This window comes from Nomia melanderi, chromosome 13 (genome assembly GCF_051020985.1).
Source record: "Nomia melanderi isolate GNS246 chromosome 13, iyNomMela1, whole genome shotgun sequence".
In the NCBI taxonomy this organism is placed as follows: Eukaryota; Metazoa; Arthropoda; class Insecta; order Hymenoptera; family Halictidae; genus Nomia; species Nomia melanderi.
The window spans coordinates 5,886,356-5,904,904 of record NC_135011.1 but is presented as its reverse complement, the minus strand read 5'-3'; the positions used below and the strand labels follow the sequence as shown (position 1 = coordinate 5,904,904).

General features: G+C 36.2%; 1 protein-coding gene across 2 annotated transcripts in view; it reads left to right on the top strand.

Moving 5' to 3' along the window:
* The window catches only part of LOC116423987 (uncharacterized), a 180,833-nt gene that overhangs the window by 82,942 nt on the left and 79,342 nt on the right, over positions 1–18,549 (top strand). For both annotated transcript variants that reach the window (XR_004234365.2, XM_031969836.2), the window contains exon 2: positions 14,055–14,185. Coding sequence is in view for 1 of the 2 variants with exons in the window: in XM_031969836.2 (XP_031825696.1) it covers positions 14,055–14,185 (131 nt within the window). In the remaining variant the exon portion in view is untranslated. The remainder of the gene's footprint in view (positions 1–14,054; positions 14,186–18,549) is intronic.

The following is an 18,549-nucleotide window of genomic DNA, read 5'->3' as shown; positions in this document are numbered from 1 at the left end:
GGTTCTTCATTAGAGCGGCGTCTCGACGAGTAGCATCGCGGCGCGTCGCGACGAAGGAGCTACGAAGAATCCTGGCCCCGCGAATTCCGGCCAAGGAATCCCTGCGGCCTGACTGGAATCTCGTCCCGATGAGGAAAATCGACGATCGAGATACTGGAAGGGTTAGGGCGTCTTCGAATTTCCACGCCGCGGAATTTCTTCTGCTCTCGCCTGGCTTGATCGGCGACCACTCCATAGAAACACGCGGAACGGGCTAAATTGTCTGGGAAACAGCCCGACCCCGCTGTCTTCGGTCATTGTCATTCTGAACCGGTCGCGCGAGTTCCCCGAATCATTTGGGGCAACGAGGTTGCCGCTATTGTACTATCTGGGGCACTTGTTTTGGGCTATTTGCTCTGTAAGATTGATAGCGTGTGATTTTATTTTGGTCGTCGAAGTTGCTGTTTGGGAATTATGATTGCGTTTGTCGTTTCATTAAAGATTGACCTGTGTCACCTGGTGGATGAGAAATTCGATCTGTACTGCTTGTCTCGTTGGATATTTCATTTGTATTGTTGAATTGCTTCATGGTGGGGTAACTTAATAGTCGAGTTATGATATTGGGATACAAAAGAATGGAAATGAATGAAATTTGTCTGGAGTGGGTGATGAGTCTGATCAGTAACTGGAGTATTCTACTAGTTCTTGTTTCAAAGGTTTCGTAATCTTGAGCAAATTGCGTTGAGAAATCTTTGTTCCAGTATTTAGAATTTTTAATTCTCTTACTGGCTTGTTTAATTCATTGTCTGGCTGGGTACTGACTTATTCTACTACCTACAGTTTTCCAGGATTCCATATTTTGAGTGAATTCTATTGAATGAACGTTCAATTACTTTTAATGTCTATTTTTCTTATTTCTTTGACTAACTACATGTCTGACCATATACTGACTTGTCCTACTATTTAATATTTCAGAGTTTATCTTAGCAAATGGCTTACCGAATGTTTGTTCTTTCTACAAATGTTGTTTGGCAAGAAAATAATCTTTTCTTAAGCCACTTCCTTGATTGTCAGTAAATGCTTTAAATATCTGGTTCTGATCAAAGCAGGACTTCTTCCACTGATTGTATCACGAGAAATTTGTTCATTTTATTCGACTGGTCAACGATTTATACTTCAAACACTCGTAGAACGGTTTGCTGACTCACTATCTAGCTCTGTCTCGTCCCGTTCTACTCGCTGCTGATCGAAGAACGAGTTTAATCCATTTAACTGGCTACGAATAACTTTCTACAAATTCACGGAACATGATTAAATGGTCTCCCTTCTCTTGCCTGTATCGCTACATTTTCTTCGCCTCTCTTATTCAGCTGAAACGTCGGTATTCTACATTTCTGGCTGGAAATCGATTCCCATTCCACTCGGTTCAATATTGACTGTCCTACGAATCCATATCCTGGGGAAAAACAATTTTTATGCATTGCATTGGCTACAGAAATGCATGGTACACTGTTTCGTGTTCCAAGTCTCCTTTCATGCTGACTTCATTACATAATTCAAAGTACCTCTATAAACAACAAATTATACATTGCTATAAAAATTCAGTGATAAAAATATATTGTTTTACTTTTGAATAATTAGTAATTTCTATAACGCAATGAAAATTAGTTATTACGTTTATAATTATTTAACTGCAGTTCTTGAATTTTCTATACAACCTGAATTTCTTTATACTTCATTATTATTTTCAGTTATTTGACAATTTAGAATTGTTACAAGTTTCTTTGTAATTCATAATATTTGTTCGTTTTATTTTATGTTTTTTAGATGTTACGGTTTCTCCATTTAATCGTTTTCATTTATTTAAAAATTTAGCCTTGTTGCAAGTTTCTGAGTAATTTATAATATTGTTCGTTTTATTTTATGTTTCTTGGGTGTTACAGTTTGTCCATTTAATCATTTTCACTTATTTGATGATTTAGCTTTGTTGCAAGCTTCAGTGCAATTTATAATATTTGTTCGCTTCATTTTATGTTTCTTAGGTGTTACGGCTTCTTTATTTAGCCACGGAGAAGCACAAAGGAAAAATTTGTCACTTATCGCGAAACACGGACCCCAAACAATTGAATATCAGCTTGAAACGCTTCGCCACAGGGCTCGCTTCCCTGTTTACTTTCTTTCGAGTGTATCTCTTGTGCTGGCTCCTTGTCGTCTAGCCTGACAACCTCAAATTACTCGGAAACTGTTCGTCGTACGAACAAACTTTCCAGACAATGTCGTGTGGACCTCGGTATGACGTACGATACATCATTATACACCATTATTAGAGCTTCGTGCTTTATATACCGAAACGTGCGCCTTATGTTGCTTCTTCTACACAACAATCTATTATTAGCAAATTTTCTTGGCAGAGATCAATCCACATGCATTCTGAACTATTGCCAAAATTCACTCTGTACATTAAGAAACATTCAAATTTCATTCTAAATTGTGTATGGACATTATTATTAATAATGTAATAAAAATTTGTTGCTTGGCTATTTATGTCTGAATTTCTATATTTCATTTATTTTCTAAATTACTTTATTGATCTATTCACTTTCAATCGTTCCAGTGAACCTTCGCCAAATTCTTGAAAATATTTTTTATTATTAAACACCTCAAGTAGATTGAACTATCCATTGCATTTGTTGAACTAAAATAAGGGATACACAAGTCTGGCCAGGCACTGCCTCATGCTACTTTATTATATAGAAACTGGTTTCTGTTTAATGAGGTTCCCTGTCAGTCACACGCCAGGACATTTACCTCTAGACCCTTTGTCTGACTAAACCGGTATTGTTCTACTTGTTCGTCATTATAAAGTACTTGGTACTATTCAATCAAAGTCAATCGAAATCTCGTTAAATGCTTGTAACTGAACAGTGCAATACTCGACAATTGCTCCTGCAATTTGTACGATCTATAATACTAACCGATAAATTTTACTAGTCATTACTTCCGTTGTTCCCAAGCCTTCTATTCCACTGGTTGTTAGAAAACCAGCTCCAACCTAATATATTCCCATAATCGCTTATCCATTTCAATGTTATGCATTAAAAACTCGAATAAAACAGGGAAATCATTTAGAATCCTATCTTTTATTTACCTTATTACCCTAAACACACAAACTCCGAATACCTCTACCCGACGTTTCCATAATATTCCACCACAAAATATTTTTATTTATTCGCATTCGCTCAATTCACCTCGGAGCGTTGCCATTTCAGCCTTCCCTTCAAAGTAGCTTCATTCACTTTCGAATAAAATCTCCGGCAGCAAAAAGGTTGATCACGCAAATCGTCGCAGTGAGTTTGTTTACCCGCTCCTCTCGAGCGTAGGCTCGTGTAATGGCTAACAGGGAGCGAATCAGGAAGTTTCGCGCGGGACCGCGAAGAATTTCTCGAGAAATTCCGTCGCTAGACGCTTCGCTCTTGGATCTACTCATGTCGTGCTCCCATCTTCGCTGAGATCGGACAAGTTTAAATTGTTTTCGAAACAACGACAACGGACCGTACGAGATAACACACTGTAGAAGAAAATTTGTGGATAATTATTTTTTAACTTTAATTTTTTTCCTTTAATCCTTCCAAATCTGAATTTCGTAGACAGTTATACATATTTGTTTAACAACGAAGGCAATATTTTAATTTGCACTCTAGAGACGCCTCTAAGTCATTGATTCATTGGATACAACAACTTTGTAATAAACGACATGGTTTGGAATTAATTTATTGATAATTCACAGATAAATTAAATAACGAAGCTATTTTATTTAAATATTTTACATAGAAAAAAAGAATAAAGTTTTATTTAAAATACTAAATATTCAATCGAATCAAGAGGTGACTGAGAGTCACCGCTCGAGTGTAAATATTAAACTTTGTATAATATACATCAATATGTAAAACATTGAAATAAAATAGTTCTATAGAATTTCATAGAAAATATTTTCTATCGCTAGAAAACGTTTCCAGTGAATCATTTCTAGGTTACAAAGGGTTAAGTAAAATGAGTACTTTTTTAATAAATAGGATCAAAATGTAATTAAAAATTCAGTTTCATCATTTGTCATGTATCTTTTGTATCAGTGAATATTTAATTATCATATGACTGAATTATAGATTTTTATTTATTGTAGTGGTATAGTGATTTTTGTTATCGTTACATTTGTGTACGAAGAGGAGCATTTGTTGTTTCTGTAAAGCGTTCAGCAATCATTCACCACGGACGTCCACGGTTCAATATAATCAATCGACTAGAACCGTTCTTTCAACAGAACGCAAGAATTTGAAAAATGTATGGATCTCCTCGGGTCGTCGTATAAATTGTTGACTCAAGAGATCCCGAGGATGTTCGAAGAGGGTTTCATGCATGAAACATTCGGCAACCGACCGCCTCCGACAGACGGAATCTTCGTTTTTGACACGTAATCACAGAATAGTGACGTAACTTAATAAAACTATTCGTACGCCATGAAAATTACTGAATTGCATAAATGAGGATAATTACATTTTGATTCGCTTAGGAATAAAGGATTCTTCGTTGAATATTTATTTTTGGGAAGACGATTTTCTCGAAATCAATACTTCGTTTTAAATGCTAAATTGATTGACGATACTTTTCATTAATTTCATAGCTATGTCAATGATGGTAGAAGGAATTTGAAAGTAAATCACTTTGAAAATTAAAATTCAAAATCAAAGTTAAAAGAGAGGACATACCGATCGATATTCCATTAACATTAAGATTACACTAAGTAAACATTCTTTAATAAATATTTACAATTTCAACTGATCCAGTAACTCAAATATCTATCGTTAAACCTCTAATTTCCAAAATCTGTATGACCGAACATCAATTTTTCAAAGACCAATGGAACAAACTCCACAATAAACGTCCATATTAAAAATTCGAATACACATACGGATCGATATTCGATTAACACTAAGTTTACAGAACGCGTAAATCTAACGTACCATGAATTTTTAAACGTTATTTAATAAATATTTACAATTTCACCTAATCCAATAACACAAATGTCATCGTTAAACATCTAATTTCCAAAATCTAAGTAAACGAACATCAATTTCTCCAAGGCCAATGGAACAAACTCCACAATAAGCGTCCAGAAACCTAGCATTAATTACCCCCACCGCCAATCGAACGCAAACTCATAATTCCGAAACCCAGAAGTCGCGACTCGCGTTAGCGACGCTCGAATAACTTCTCCGTAACTTCCCCGCCAGCCCCGTCATCCAATGAATCCCAAACGCGTGTCGCGTCGCAGGTTGTCGCTTGTAATGATGTTATATCCCCGGCATCAGGGGACGAACGAATAAATAATCACGTTTATAATCGAAAGCGCGCGCGCGCGCGGTGCCACGGGCCGCGACAGGATTTACGGCGGAACGGAAATCCCGACGCAGGCGAAACTTATCGTCGCCCGTGCGCGGGCGAACGAAAAACGAACGAAAACGGAGAAAAAGAAAGAAAAATGAACACGAAGTAAATCAACCGGCCGAAGGGGACGACAAGATATACTGGTCCGTCCGCTGGAAATTTACAAGCAATATTTCCAGCGGCGGCAGGAACGGGGAGGGGACGTTTGCCTTCTCCTCTGCCGGCGTGAGCGTTGCGGGGAACTTGTTACGCTCTCTTTTTTTTGCGACCCCCGCGCACCTGTCCGGAGGATCCGGTGAAATATTTTTCGTGTACGCGCGACGTCGAAGGATAGCCTGTCAATTATTAAAGTGGCGTCGATGTACATACGTCCATTGAAATGGATGGGCGAGATGATCGACCGTTGTTCAGGTGTTTCGAATATGAACACCTGCGTGGTCCTGGATGCTTTTCCATCGGACAACTGTTTCTAAACGGGCTTTTGATTTTTGTTGCGAGAAGTATGGTATGGAAGAATTTTATAGCTTTTTTTAGGTTGTTTGGTGATTTTGAGGATAGTGTTTCCTAATGGGTTTTTGATTTTTGTTCTGGGAGGAACGGTATGGAGATATGGTTGTATGGTTGTATAGTTGTATGGTTGCTTGGAAGAATTTTATAGTTTCTTTAGGTTGTTTGGTGATTTTGAGGAAAAGGTTTCCAAACCAGTTTTTGATTTTTGTTCTGGGAGGAACGGTACGGTGATATGGTTGTATGGTTGTATAGTTGTATGGTTGCTTGGAAGAATTTTATAGTTTCTTTAGGTTGTTTGGTGATTTTGAGGAAAAGGTTTCCAAACCAGTTTTTGATTTTTGTTGTGGGAGGAATGGTATGGAGATATAGTTGTATGGTTGTATAGTTGTATGGTTGCTTGGAAGAATTTTATAGTTTCTTTAGGTTGTTTGGTGATTTTGAGGAAAAGGTTTCCCAACCAGTTTTTGATTTTTGTTGTGGGAGGAATGGTATGGAGATATTGTTGTATGGTTGTATGGTTGTGTGGACAAATTTTATAGTTTTTTTAAGTAGTTTGGTGATTTTGAGGATAGTGTTTCCTAACGGGTTTTTGATTTTTGTTCTGGTAGGAATGGTATGGAGATATAGTTGTATGGTTGTATGGAAGAATTTTATAGTTTTGTTGGATTGTTTGGTGATCTTGAGGATTGATAGATTTATTTAATAATTTATTGGATTATGGGAATACATTGTAGGTTGTATGTTAGGGTTGTAAAATATGGATAACTTGTGTTTATAAGTTGTAATGTTGTTATTATTAACGTAGTAAGTTTAGAGAATGAAAAGGATTTGATACGGTGTGTTTAAAAAGGACATTTTTTTTAGATTCAAGAATATTCATTGATATTTAGACTTATCCAGTTTAGTGTACAAGGTTCGTCGTGAATTTGACAGGATATGGGAAAGAAGGGTTGTGATCATGTTTCTTATCTCGGTAGAAAGTGAATGAAATGTGAATGTTTTGCTTGGAACCGTTATGGTTTCATTTGTCAGCTGCAGAATAATTTCAGGTTTCTTGTCTGACTGAAAACAATCTTGCTCTACTTTCTTCCTAGGAGGAACTCTCGAATACCTCGTCGAGGTAAAAACACTTGTTCTACTTATGTGATAAAACCGGGTAATTGTTTTAGTAATTATAGTTCATGGAGTGTCTTGAAAGTACAGCCGTGTGATTAATACGTTTATTATGCTGCTGGTTTACTCCAAAGTGATTTTACCATCATTAACACAAATTAACTTTTGCTTCGGATTCCTTCGTAATCAATGTGAAATATCATTTCTTTGTTATCAATATTTATTTCATTCTTCATGCAACCATATCTTAGAGAATATATAGTCCTATCAATATTTAGTTATTTAATCTCTGGAATTATTAATTTACCTAAAACTAAAGAGACAAAGAAATCCTTTACTTATCAATAAAATCACAACGTAATACACATTCGAAAAAAACTATAAAAGAAGTCTTTGCAATAAAAAAATGTACTTAGAATAGTTAAATTAAATTAATTCTAGAACTGTCTCAATTGTCTCTATTCCCATTCATAGGTAATAAACAATAGTTTAATCACAACAGACTTCAGTTTCCATAAGAGATAAAATTGATCTCTACGGTATGCCAAACAAAGGATGCATCAATTGTTTTTATCTGAACGTGCAAAGCCCGCGGAACGTGTATACCCAAAGTTTGTTGATAACAGAACGAATATTCGTATAAAGAGGACACCACGTAGTCAGCGCAGACCGATATTAATAACTTCCTCTCGTACACAATGGCGTAATCAATGGGCTGCCTCGCCGAGAAGTACACACCGCAATATTCAAGAAGATAATGGACGAAGTTACGCAAACTTAATACGTTAAGCGACACACCGATCCCCGGCCGTATAACTCATAAGATCTCGCAGTTACTCCCCTGGCAATTAACGTGTTAATTTTCTGCCGGCCGTGAGTTCGCGGCTAGAATGAAATCAAAGATATTGTATCCGAGCGTCGGCTTACTTCTATCTCGATGAAAATTGAATCAGCCGGCTACTGGAAAGTTCTGCGTGACTGTCAAATTTGATGTTCATTAAAATTTATGAAGCGAGCCGTTCAACGGCGCCGTTACTGTTCGGACGGTTTAATACAGTGCTCCTTTTTAGATGGAATAATGGGCCTGGAGAGAAACTTCAGTTGCTTAAGTGATATAATGTCGTAATTTGTCAGACGCGTCAGACTGAGGATCAACGTTTAAGCCAGTAAGTGGAGCGACACTTACACAAGATATATTCTGACGAGAGGCGACGTTATCTTGTACTTTCACTTGGAAATTCTCAATAGCAGGTTTTCCGATCAGTAGAGTGAGACTGTTTGTTGTCAGACATCACTAATTCCTTTTATTAAATATAATCAAATCCAAAATCAGTCCTCAGTGTTGTAAATATGATTCTTTATTTTTCTACGTCCATGAAGTAGAATAAGATCTATCCAGACAAGTAGAACAAGTCAGTCATTAGTCAGATATTGCAGGATCCATGGAATAATAAAACTGAAATAAAACTTTAGTTTATGACGTAACAAGTCTAAATCATTCCCATTCAACTTCATTCGATTTCACTTGGAAATTCTCAATAACAGGTTTTCCGATCAGTAGAGTGAGACTGTTCGTTGTCAGACATCACTAATTCCTTAAATAAAATAAAATCCAAAATTAGTCCTCAGTGTTATAAACATACTTCATTTTTCTACGTCCATGAAGTAGAATAAGATCCAACCAGACAAGTAGAACAAGTCAGTCATTAGTCAGGCATCGCAGGATCCATGGAAATAAAACCTTGGTTTAATGACGTAACAAGTCGAAATCATTCCCATTCAACTTCATTCGATTTCCCCGTTTCTCCAACAAAAAACCCTGCATCGCAACAAACTCAAAAATAAAACAACGGTCGTAAATAAACTATCGAAATCGACGAAACATCCGCAGCAACGCCATCAAACTTCTCCCACCCACTGAATCTGTTCCCACGATCAAAACAAAGTGCACAACCGTATATAACAGTTAACGATAGTTTATTCCCTATAATATAGAAAAATTGCGGAAATTTGTGGAACGGTTTCCGGCGTGGCCGCAGTACGCTCGGCCGAGGCACCGGATCCCTAAACCGGAATTCGTCGTTTTTGCTCGCAATGTTTTCCAATTTCCAATAAAATATTTTTCTCGACAAGTTGGCCGGGGGGATGAGCGCGTATCCTCTCCCCGCGGCGGAGCGGACTCGATAAAAGGTAACTTTTCCAATTTCCCGCGAATCGTCGGCGGCTCCTAGGAATTCTATGTATTATATATACTAAAAATATATGTATTTATATATGTACATATGTATATATCGCCCGAAATCCTTGGCCAGGATATTAGCTCAGCTTCGACTAAACTAGCGAACGTAAGCGATAAATTGACGTAGAACCACCGATCCCGTGATTCCGCTCTTAAAAATCACTTATCCGGAATTTTGAGAAATTCCTTGACGGATTTTTCGGAAATCCATGATGGTTGTTCATGGGAAAATTTTGTTAGTGGTTTTTAACGAGCCTCAGATGGTTTTTGTGTTCTTATTTTTTGGAGCTAGGAATATTTTGTGAAAGATTTTTGGTCGATGGAGTTTAACACTTTACGGTAGAAAGTTTTTTACTAGATATATTCAAGGTTTTATGAGAAAGCATGGTGAAACTGAATATTTGAATAGAATAAAAGATGTATGGGATAGAGGAGAAACATAAAATACAATCACTTAGAAATCAAGTAGAACAATACTTTTATTGGTCAGCCAAGGGACTGAATGTATTATATTTTAACTTCAATGTAGGTTAACTAGAGCAGACATTTTTGTTACATCAAAGTTACGACAGTTTTATGAGTGTATGACTTTAACATGGAAACTGTAAAAATCTCATCCGGCTTTGGACTTTATTCAAAAGTGTAATCAGCTTATGATAGTGATGTTTTTTTCTGGAATTCAAGTTATTTAAACATTTGACTCGAAATATATAATTATACATATATATGAATAAAAGTTTATAACATCTGAAAATGTGTCTAATATATTTTTACATAGGTTACATTAATATATATTAATATTCACTCATGTCTATGAAATCATTTGTCAAATGAATTCCATTAATTACCATCTACACGTTAATATCATTTTAAGGCCATTAGAAATTAATATAAAATTCTATCACGTAATAAAAAAATTCAACAATGCGTAGATCGTCTTCCTGCACAATGAATGAATAAAAATCTCACTGGAACATTCCTTGAAATATTGCTGACTAAATATCACTTGAAATGGAATGAAATGTGTCATTTTACTTACTTCTTCGTTCTTAGTCAGATAATGGAAATTTTGAAGTTTCGGGTCCATTAGAAGTGCCAACCAGTTTAACAACGCGCTAATAGGTTCATTCTACGTCGCGTATTTGCCCCGACAGCTGGGCATGGTAAATGGCTAAGGGATGATGGTTCCTCTTGGAAATCAGCAGCTGTAATCGCCGCTCTTCGAAGGGAGAAGTCTACTAATGATTGTTCGCCGCTATTTTCTCGAGAGTTCGAATGGAGTATTGATTACTGTCTCGCAGTTACGCGTCTCACTGCTCGAAGACTCCGGCGGAGTTATGGAAGTGATTGGGACGCGATCTGATGTTTACTATTGATTTTAAGCTCAGCCATGGGCATTCAGTTTCCGTGTACTGACCATTCGTCGATCTGAACTACTTGCTCGAGCACCGAAGTCTAGCATGAAATTTAGATAACGCTTGAGGAGTGTCTGTGTCAGACCAGTCGCTGATCTTTACTATTTGATAAGTACAGATATACCTTACGTTTCCTTAAACGTTGATGCATACCACTAGTAAACCAGTAATACTAATAATTACCTTTGGGAAATGCTAATATTATTAACACTGAAATGTTGAAATTCAGACGATAAAAATTCATTTCACCACTAAAAGTATTCAAACAATTTTATTACATTCACCCTTTGCTCGATAGTTTTTCACTAGAAATATTCAACATTCTCCGATGAGGTACAGACGATGTCCATTGAAACTAATTAATGAGGAAACAGATAAACTAAGAAGAAAAGTTATTTTATTTCAATATTCCATATATTGATGTACGATACAAAGCTTGATATTATACATAAGACTTTATAATTTTGCAAATCAAATCAAGTGGTCACTGACAGTCACCTCTCGAGTGCAAAGGATTAATTGCAAAAAGTCCGACTAATCGTTGCCTTATACTACTAGCAACGATATCCTTAAGAAAACTATATTCTAAGAAACATTTACTTCTCCATCTAATTTTAAATTGCATTCTGAAAAATTCCATTTCCAAATGATCGTTTGAAACGTTCCACGAATGATCATGCACATATTTGAAAAGTCATTCGTACATCAGTCCACATTCTCCTCGATCAACATGATAAATCCACTGTTCCATCTCGGTAAGAACAACGGCGAGGAATAATTGCGAAAGTTCCAAGGTACTTTCTCGAATCATTCCCGAGCCAAATCTTAACAGTACACGAAGCCACTTCTGAATCGATTAATTCCGGAGCCGTTGGAACGTGAAAATTGATACGAGCCATTAAAGCAGTTAACCGTCCCTCGTAAATTCGCGTGCGGGCCTCCAACTTCTTCAAGAAACCGCGACACTTTTCTTTGGAATATCTATTCTGGCTGGAAACTGTTCCTGAGCTCGTCCCAAACTCACTCCCCCGCCCCCTTCCCCCGTATCCTGAACGAGATCCCGGGATATCCAGGGACATTGAGGCCGAAACGATACAAAGTTTCGCGATTCTTCCCTGGAAATCCATTCCACGGCTGCGGCGATTGTTTTGCTGTTTTACATTGTCCTCGTATTCGAGTGTAAGACACGCTTCCGGTGGGAAGTGTCCGGCCATTTTTAAATGCCTCTGCAGTCCTTTGGAACCTCATTTTCTTTATGCTACATTCTCTCTGGAGTATCGATTGTTTTATCTTTTTCAAAGAGAATAGAGATTTCATTTTTGTTCTGGTTGCTTTAACACTAGAACTAGCAAATTGGTCGAAGTGAATAATTCCTAATTTCTTCACTTAGAATTACTGCGAACAGATACTTCTTTAGGAAATGATTAAAGAAAATTTGGTAATACCTGAACTGAAATATAAAATGATTTAAATCTTAATAAATTCATGCTGATAGCGGTTGTAAAGGAATTTTAAAAAGATTATTTAAGAGCTTGGTAATTCTAGTGTTAAGGAATTGAGAGTTTGGAGTTTCTAATTTTAAGTTACTATTTCATTGTTATTTAATTTATTAGTACTATTTATTCTAGTAAAATTTTATGTGTATACTTAAATATATAGCAGTATAATATAAAGTATACTATTTCTTTATCATTTAATTTACTAGTACCATTCATTCTAGTAAAATTTTATTTATACTTATTTAAATATATAGTAATATAAGTTAGTATTATCAGTACCAGTAATGATAAATATTTTAATATGACAGTAATATATACAATACTATAAAAAATACAGCCTTCCCAAACACATATATTATTAATTTTATCAACAATAAATCACATACAAATTACATATAAACACATCAACGTGTAAAATACATTTTCAAGCTCGCTAAACCTTTACTCCTCAAACATCCCATATCTCCTCCATCAACACATCCACCGACACACTAAACCCCCCAAACAATAATACACTAAGCACACATTGAATCTTGACAAACGTTAATCACAGTTCGGCAAATTACTCTGAATCCGATCAAAGCAAGAATTCCTTGGTTCCGTTCGACGGTTCCAGCAGAAAGGCCCCTTTAAATCGAACATCATCTCGCTGAAAGCAGCAGTTAGTTCATCCCCTTAATCTGCGGCACAAAAGCACGGGGCACCGTGAATGCAGAATCGATTCCCCCCGAAAGAGTGAAAAAAGATCTTCGCCCGAATTCCATCAGCGACATCAAAGTCTATGGGAGACATTCCGGGGGCGGGTTTCGCGAAAAATTTCTCGTCTCTTCTGGAATCCAATACCGTGGGAGAGGTCGGACGGAGAAAGCTAGGGATATTTAACGTCTTTTGAGGCAGCTGATCACACCAGGCTGCTCTTCATCAGACAGTTCGACTAAGCAACGCGTGTCTTTGGCCCCGGCAAAGCCGAGGCTCGAAGCTCGAACGGACGAGCCGCTTGAAAAGTTTGCCACCCTTCAGCTTCAAAGCGACACGCGTCTCTAATTTCTACTTTGGTAAGCAATTTCCCCGTGGTGCCTGTTACCTGTTCGAAGTTCAACCCCCGGCGAGGGGAGGGGAAAGGTGCAACGCACTTGACTTATCGAGAGCTCGCTCGTTTGAAACTTTTTTCCGTCCTATTAATTCGAATTCGAAGGAAGGTTAAGGGCGGAGCTTCTTCTGCCATTTGCGCCGAGCCTTTTAGCGATGGAAATTTTTCCGCTGGAATAGAACTGCGAAGGGAATTAATGGAATCGACATGCTCGTTATCACGATTTCCTTTGCAACTGTGTTAGATGTAATTTTTTTTGTTGATTTATTGGGATGTGGAAGGAATTTGAGAATTGTCATCTTTACGAGGGTTGCTAATTGATAATGGACGAGTGAATTCGATGAATGTAAATGTCACTTCAGGTTTCTTAGTTAAAATTGTTTACTTTTGTGTTAGTTATTAATTAATTATATTTTCATGTAATTAGTAATTATGTAATGTTATGTAATATAAATATTAGGTGTCCTGTATTACCGAGAAAATCAAAAGTTCACGAGATTTTACGAAAGAAAATTGAACATAAAAGGATACGAATATTTTTGGATACGTTTCATGGTTCGTCATATTCTATTCAAATTTTAAATACTTAATGAACGCAATGCAATGGAATTCGGGCGAGATATTTCTTTCACATTCTCGAGGGGAATCGATTCTTCATTGCATTGTGTTCTTAATTAGCCCAATAACTACTTAATGTACCTAGCGATGGAACAATAGCATCGTTATCAGGTAGTTTACAAATTCACACCTCCATTACGGTGTTTCAGGGGTAGCACACGGCATCAGATGTTACAAATGCGGTGAGTACAACGACGGAATCGGCAGCGTCACGCCGTGCATCAATTACACCGCGCACATGCATTTGAAGGATTGTCCGCCCTCGGTCGAATGGTGCATCGTAAGTACTTTATTTATTTCTTTGCACCTTGTAAAAATTATTGCGATTCAGGTAGTAATATATAGAATTATTCTTTCGTTTTTTTATGGTGTTGTTTTATTATTTTCTTAGTATTAAAACTCTGTTGTGTATCTGTATATTTTATTGACAATGATACTGACATTGGTTTGAAGGAAACTAGTCTAAATGATTCTTAGGCATAATTAAATACAGAAAATTTATGAAGGTAAAATAAAGAAGAAAATTAATGAAGCTCTTACCTTATTTATTCTTTGCACCTTTTAAAAATTATTGTGATTCAGGTAGTAATATATAGAATTTTTCTTTCGTTTTTTTTATGGTGTTGCCTCATTATTTTCTTAGTACTAAAACTCTGTTGTGTATCTGTGTATTTTATTGACAATGATACTGATATTGATTTAAAGGAAACTAGTCTAAATGATTCTTAGGTATAATTAAATATAGAAAATTTATAAATGTATAACGAGGAAGAAAGTTAATGGATGAATATTAATGATAATAAAATGGTAGATCGCGCCATGTATGAAGATTGACATTAAACAGTTAGTGGCAAATTTGTTGTCAGAAATATTCTGATTATAATTCAATCTCAGTTTTATATTTAGGGTTTTCATTAAAAAAGAGCAGAACGTCTTCACAGATTTTTTTCCCAAGTGCTTATTTGTACCGGACTAAGAAATAGATCTTCAAGTAAGATCTATGCCCAAGGAAAAGGTCGAGCGCGAAGGATTAAATTGTAAAAGTTCAGAGGTTCAACATTTTTCAAGTTTCAACGTTTAGAAGTTTGATGAGAACTTGAACTTATCCGTCCATTGAATTAACAAACTAATAGGAACTACTTCTTCGTTAATTAATTTTTGTGCGACTAGAAATTTTCTTCTAGTTTCGACAACTCAAATAATTGTTCGCTAATTAATCTTCTTGCGATTACCAATTACACACTACGAATAATTTCTCGCTAATTAATTTTCTTGTTGCTACAAATTTCCTTCTATTTTCACCAACACGAATAGTTTTTCGATAATTAATTTTTGCGTAAGTAGAAATTTTCTTTTAGCTTCGACACCTTAAACAATCTTTCGCTTCATTTTTGTGCGACCACCAACTACACACTACACGGTTTCTCTAATTAATTTTTGTGCGGCTACAAATTCTCTTCTGTTTCCGAAAACACGAATGGTTTTCCGCTAAATACAGTAGTGTTAAAGCTCATCGAACTGGAAACACGAGAATCCTGATTTCGGGCCTTGAAAAAAATGGTATCGGTCGCCATCACGGCGCCGGCAATCATTTGACACCCTTCCAAACAGGTCTGTAACGAACGACGTTATTTACCCCTTCGACCATGCCGGATTCACCGAGCAGATTGGCTTCGACGCCTTCTGCAAGCTTGCACGTACCATCGCCAACAGTTCTTCTCCCTCTTTCCATCTTTCTTCTCCGTGGTCGTAAAAAATCGTCCGACCGTTGCCACACCGATTCTTGTTATATCTTATTGCGCCGAGAATCCTGTCTCTCGTTTCTCTCGGCGGAACGTATCGGAAACTTTCATTTCCTTGGGAGGGTATATTGTTAAGTAACAGTTCGGGAATCAATAACGACTGTGCTCTATATATTTGACCAATGACTGACCTTCCAGTCTATTTGTCTGGCAAACAAAAGATGTTTCTGTCCTCTAATAGGAGTGTGAGTCAGCGTTTCGACGGACAAATGGTGTGTTCGGGTAATCGATTGTTAATGAGCGGATTGTCGATGTCCTTCAGTTTATAGAGAATTTAACTGTGAGATGGGTAATAAAATCAAATAATAATTCTCACAGTAGAATTCATAGATTTGATAAAATAAGTAGTTTTAAATTTCATATTTTAAAACTATGGGATAGATACTTCTGTCTTTAAAATTAGTAAGATAGATTTATTTATAATCCATTGAAGTATAAGTTACTGAAGATTTAAGTAAATACATGGTTATAATTTTTACAAAAAGAGTACGAAGTAGATTGTGAAAATTGTAGAACGAAAATTTTATTTGACATCAATCTACTCGTAAAATATTGCTGTGACAAGTGGTTGACATAAATCATTGGATAATCGCATAGTTTACATCAATGTTTAGATAAACAAGTGATACGAGTCGATATTAACTGATTTCAGGAGAACAGTTTGATTCTTGGCCAGACAAGTGATACCCGTAGCCCATTAGTCAGACGACTAGAACATGTCAATGGTTGATTCAACAATCAGAGTCTGTCAATACATGATCACAGTCACACACTGTTTGTCTGATCAAAGGCATGCTGGTTCTACTTACAGAAAAAGAACTGAAAATGTCTAAAATTTTATCGGACTCTGTACTTAATAGATAATTAAAGAGAATTATTCTATAAGAATTTTTTTAGTGGAATTAACATTTTCTATTTTGTCATTAGAAGTAGCTCCGTAACACCTTCATACAGATAAAATAAAAATTAAGTAATATTGTTTACAAAGCAATTTAACCGATTTAACCGAATCAAAAGAGATTCCATGATCTTTGATATTTCTCCTGGTTTTCTGAACTGGTCAAGATTATTTCTCGTAATGAGCATTCAGTAGCTAGCAAGTTTCGGCAGTAGAGTAACACTTAATTAGAGCAAGAGCACCGGGCCTCGTAATTGAAACAAAGGTGTAGTTGTCGGAGGAACTCGCTTCGTGTTAAGAACTTCCTGTTTGTCCTGCTCAGGCTGCTCGAATGACCGTGCCGGCGGGTCAAAGGGCCGGTGCGAACCTTTGATCCATCGAGCAGAAAACTGTTGGGAATTTACACTTCGACAGAGAAAAATTCGACGACTGTTGGCTCAATTAAAGCGCGATTAACGTGTCAAACATCACGATAATCCTACAGTCTTTAAATGAAACTTTTCGTTTAAACGGTCTTACTATCTCAGATGATCATGAGAATCAATTAAAAGAATGATTAGAAGAATACTTCGTAACATCTTGATGAATTACTGAATCACTTGTTTGAAACATTTAATTTCTCATTGGCTGATCACTCATTGACCTATATTACTTGCCTAATTGTCGAAACCTGGAAAATTGAAGATTAATCAATTTCCGCTAATCAATGATCTTTACTATAGCTGCTCTCAACTATGTTTCATTTATTTAATCGCTGATTTATACTACTACAGTGTAAATCTACTTCTATTAGCCAGTACTAAACTACTATCGGCAAATAAGGAATATCTTTCTAATCAAAATATCTGTTACTAAATTTCGATGAAACTCCAAAAGTAATAGTTTGCTTATTAAATGCTTTCCATTTGTTTTGATAAACATATTCCCAAAATTAAATTCCACTTTTCACAAACACCCTATATATAGTGTCCCATTCTATTTCACCATCAAATTCTAAATCTCTCCTTTTCCTTACCTATCCTATTCTATAACTATCTAACTAATCTACCCACAGTTCAGTAAGGTTTACTTTTTTCATAAAAAAACTAGAGTTAAGTCACAAATTATAAAAATTCTACTACAAATTACACATCACCAAAATTCAGTTCCCATCGTCGCTGATGAACGATCGTTCGAAGCTTAAATTCCGCGCGACTATAAATGGAAATCGCGCCTAAATCGTACCAAAGCGAGATCCAGAGCTGCGCGCGCGACTTCCTGCGGCTTTTCTCGCGTGGAGTAATCCACGTTATTAAATCTTTTGATCCTCCCTGGTCCCGCGGGAAGGAACTGCCGGCATTACCGCGGATTCGAAGGAAAGATACGATGATAGGATGGCCGGCAATGAGAACACCGGGCTCTCATGCTCCTGCGATGGTTATTCATTTTAACATTCGACCGGGAAAGGTCTGGGTTGTTTTACGGCGACAAGAATAAATTGACTGCGAAGTTCTTTAACAATAAATTTTTCTGAGATATTTTACTTATTTGTTTGATCTTCATAAATTGGAAGAAAAAGTTTGAAAATCATTTTTGCAATAATGATGGGGCAATTTTGAAGTTATTACGAGATTCGAATTTTAAATCATTTATGAAAGTAAGAGATTCAAATTTTGAAACGTAGATACTGATAATTTTTGGAATAATTCTGAGGTAATTTTGAAACTATTATCAGATTCGAATTTCAAATCATTTATAAAATTAAGAGATTCAAATTTTGAAATGTAAATACTAGTACTTTTTGAAATAATTCTGAGGTAATTTTGAAACTATTACGAAATTCATATTTTAAATCATTTATAAAATTAAGAGATTCAAATTTTGAAACATAAATACTAATAATTTTTAGAATAATTCTGAGGTAATTTTGAAACTATTATGAGATTCGAATTTCAAATCATTTAT